The sequence below is a fragment of the Pterocles gutturalis genome, unplaced genomic scaffold (assembly GCF_000699245.1).
Source record: "Pterocles gutturalis isolate BGI_N339 unplaced genomic scaffold, ASM69924v1 scaffold14896, whole genome shotgun sequence".
In the NCBI taxonomy this organism is placed as follows: Eukaryota; Metazoa; Chordata; class Aves; order Pterocliformes; family Pteroclidae; genus Pterocles; species Pterocles gutturalis.
In genome coordinates, this window is record NW_010100596.1 from 1 (window position 1) to 3,464 (window position 3,464).

The following is a 3,464-nucleotide window of genomic DNA, read 5'->3' on the forward strand; positions in this document are numbered from 1 at the left end:
GGGGAACACCACTGGTGACCGGCCACAACTTGGACTTCGTTCACCACGACTCTCTGGACTCAGCCATCTTGAAAATTTGTCTTTGACATTTTTTTCAGCATATTAAATAGATGTGCAAACATTCTACTAAAAAAAGGTCCCCTGCCCAGGATGGACTTTGAAATGGATAGGGAAGGAATTCTACTTTTGTAACAGATCATACGAAAAATTCCAGGAGGACCCTCAAAATAAGCTACTGCATTATGAAATACTAATTCATGCAGAAGGAATATTAAAAGCAAGCAGATGTTAGATTATAATTATTAATGTATTGTCAAACCGCATAAATCTGATGGATACAGCCACATTTCTTGAAGTGATACTCTCAAGATGACTAGACTCCTTGTCCTCATTAGTAGTCCTAACATCAACACATTTCACTTTTATACTTTCCTCATACGAAGCAACTCAGGACAACATGCAACCAAGTGATCTCTTAAGTGTAACTTAAGAAACTCTCACTTTGAAACTTAAGAAATTCTCACTGTTGACCCCACCTTTGTAAACTCATAGTAAGTGCCTCTAGCCATATAAATTTACATATGCTAAAGCATTTGCAAAGATATAATTTCCAAAAATGCTATTAGCAAACTATAATATTAGAGGGTTCAATAATGTATTTTGCTTTTTAAGGCTTATAGCAGACGGCAAAGAAAATAATTCTTTAATAATTAGCAGTTATTTGCTGATTCTTAGTAAAATAGGACAAATAATCATTAAATATTTGGACTCTCCTGGTTGTTATGAAGCACTGGGAAGAAAAATACATAGTGGTTCTGGAAATGCTTCTTAACTATTTTGACAAAATTGAACAAAACTAAACAGGTAAAAACTAGCTGACAACAGATGTACACTACGCGTTAGGGAAAGGTTCCTAAGTGATAGAGCCGGTAAGGCTGCAAAAGCCTTCCGATCAAAGCAGTAGGAACAAAAATCTTAGCCATTTTAAATTAATCTTCAGGAGTGGATGAAGCGGATGATACACTGTGCCTATCTGAAATATGAGAAATAAGGCGTTTTTCTGCTGCTATTTTTCTGCTGCTGTGTTCTAGCTCTTCAAATCTTAAGCAGCCCTAAAAATACTACTGCTGTGAAATTTACCTTGTGCTTTGATAAGAGGCGGGAGAGCTACAGCCTGCCCAATGTTCTGTTCACCATCACTCTATCCTTTGTTTGGACATTCTCTGTTAATAATCTGTAAAAGGAATTACTTTAAGCTAACATCTAAAGTCCTCCTGCATCAATAATTTCCTTTGCACAGAGCTAGTAACTCGGCCTTGCTCCTAACCAAATATTTTATTTCAAACGAGGGATTTTTGCATGAATTACAAGTGGGCTTCACTGTTTTTTGGCTAAACTAGATGCTAACTCATAGAATCAATACAAGGGTAATCTAACTTTCCTGAATGGAGTTTTAATATTTTCTGCATGGTTTATTGACATTGATAAATAAACAATTGAGTGTCTGGATTAAAAAAATCTATATATGTAAATAAAGGGGGAAATCTTGCTTTCTTCTGATGATCTCTGTGGGATATTGTAGTTCTAAGAAAATCTGCCTGGGAGTAGAACAAGAGTTAAATAAAAATCTCCAGAATGTACCCCACTACCACCGTGTCATATGCATTCTATGTGTTTGAAGGTCTTAAAAATTCACAGATTCACTGATTACTGAAGAAGAAATTAAAGTCCTAAGGCTGTACAAACTATGGGTTCTAAAATTTTAATGGAAAAGACAATTTTTTGTAAAACAAATGTTGCACACCACCATAGAACATATGAACAACTTCTGCTTAGTTCTGTAATTTTGCAGTTTTGCATTAAGTTTGATTTAAAAAAAGATAATTTACTGTCCTTAAGTTGAATTGTAATATTTAAGAAAACAATTGTATATAACTTTTAAAATTAAAAATTGTTTTTACCTGGTACAGGCTGTCTCTCATTCCATTCACTTGTGATTAAAACCTCTAGGATTTTTATGTGGTGTTCAGTATTATCAGAGCTGCAAGATATGGATTAGACAGTAAGAACTACGAAAAATGCAAAAGTTTACATTAGAATTAGTCAAAAAACATTGGAAAAATTTATAGCAATGCCCTCCACATTAGAAGATCAGAAAATTAATTAATTAAATTTAGTTTTGTATATAACCAACCCATATTTACAGTAGAAAATATAATAAAGATGACCCACGTACCTTGCTATGTGGAATTTGAAAAGCAGAGGGCTAAAAATTTCAGCCAGAGACCTTGCATTCAGGAGATTTTTGCTGGAGGCTTGACAAACTCTGAGGAAATGTTTGAGCAAATACTGGAGTGTGAGCCAGTGCTGGGGAGGTATATTTGGAGATCTGATGAGTTTCTTCAGCAACTGAGCGTATTCCTCTGAGCTCTGCACTTCTGCAAGCAAACAGATAAAAGGCTCTTGATATCAGCACAGGAACATTCAACAAGCAAAATGAAACTATATATAACTCCTTTGGAAGCATCAATTTTACAGAAAAAAAAAATTCTGTCCTTCATCAGTGCCGTAAGACTTCTTTCTTCTTTTGAAAAAAGTGAAATGCTCAGGGAAGAGCAAAGAACAAGTATCTAAAAGTCAAATGGAAACAGCTGTGCATTTTGGTAAAAACCACAATGTGTTCAGAGTGTACTGGTAGAAGTCTGTCTTGTGTTTAGTGTCACACATGATTGGGTAATTCTGAGATGCACTAGATAAGTCTCACAGGTGCTGTTCTAACTTTGTAGGTTTCCAGTAACAATATCCTGTCCTGAGATATATAACAGAATACTTGGTTCATGCGCTGAAAGCCTATAAGCTGTACTTGTTTGAAATGACCACTGTAGATGATGAATCTTATATGCATGTATTTGTCACTTCATAATCTGCAACTCCCAACGTACCGCAGAACACCATGACCTCTAATACATTTACTTTGTCAGCACTGATAAAAAGTTAAAAATTAGCTTTCTGCATACAGATAAATCCTTGATATTTCCCCCCCAGCTTTTCTATAGTCATTTTACTTACTAAAATTAAGAGAACAGTTATCCCTTATATTTTCCATTATGTTTACCTAAATAGGCAAGTAAATAATGTATGTCTAGATCTGAATTGAAACAGCTTTCATCAAAAGTGGTCAAGGTATACATGTTTTCTGAGATGCTGCCAGGTTTTTCAGAATCTTCCCTGTTCTGTGGGTGACAGCTGGACCACTGGATATTCAGAATCCTAATAAAAGCTTTTTAGCTTGACATTTGAAATAATGTGATAATCATACCTTGAGCTACAGAAATCATGTCACCGTAAACAGCTGCTGGAATGATGGGATTTGGCAGGTCCAGGAGATACCTCTTGAGAGCATCTGACAAAGTATGCACATCAAATGTCTCTAAATCCAATGAAGAGGCATCTAAAGGGAAAGA

The 3,464-nt window shown here is 35.4% G+C and overlaps 1 protein-coding gene across 1 annotated transcript in view; it reads right to left on the reverse strand.

The window, feature by feature from the left end:
- Positions 1-1,961: 1,961 nt before the first annotated feature.
- The window catches only part of LOC104466942 (phosphatidylinositol 3-kinase regulatory subunit alpha-like), a gene marked incomplete at its 3' end in the record, with an annotated part of 36,199 nt that continues 34,696 nt past the window's right edge, over positions 1,962-3,464 (reverse strand). Inside the window, exons 4-6 of the mRNA XM_010080527.1 lie at positions 3,320-3,451; positions 2,237-2,438; positions 1,962-2,041 (exon numbers count right to left, since the gene is read on the reverse strand). Of these exons, the coding sequence (XP_010078829.1) occupies positions 1,962-2,041; positions 2,237-2,438; positions 3,320-3,451 (414 nt within the window). The remainder of the gene's footprint in view (positions 2,042-2,236; positions 2,439-3,319; positions 3,452-3,464) is intronic.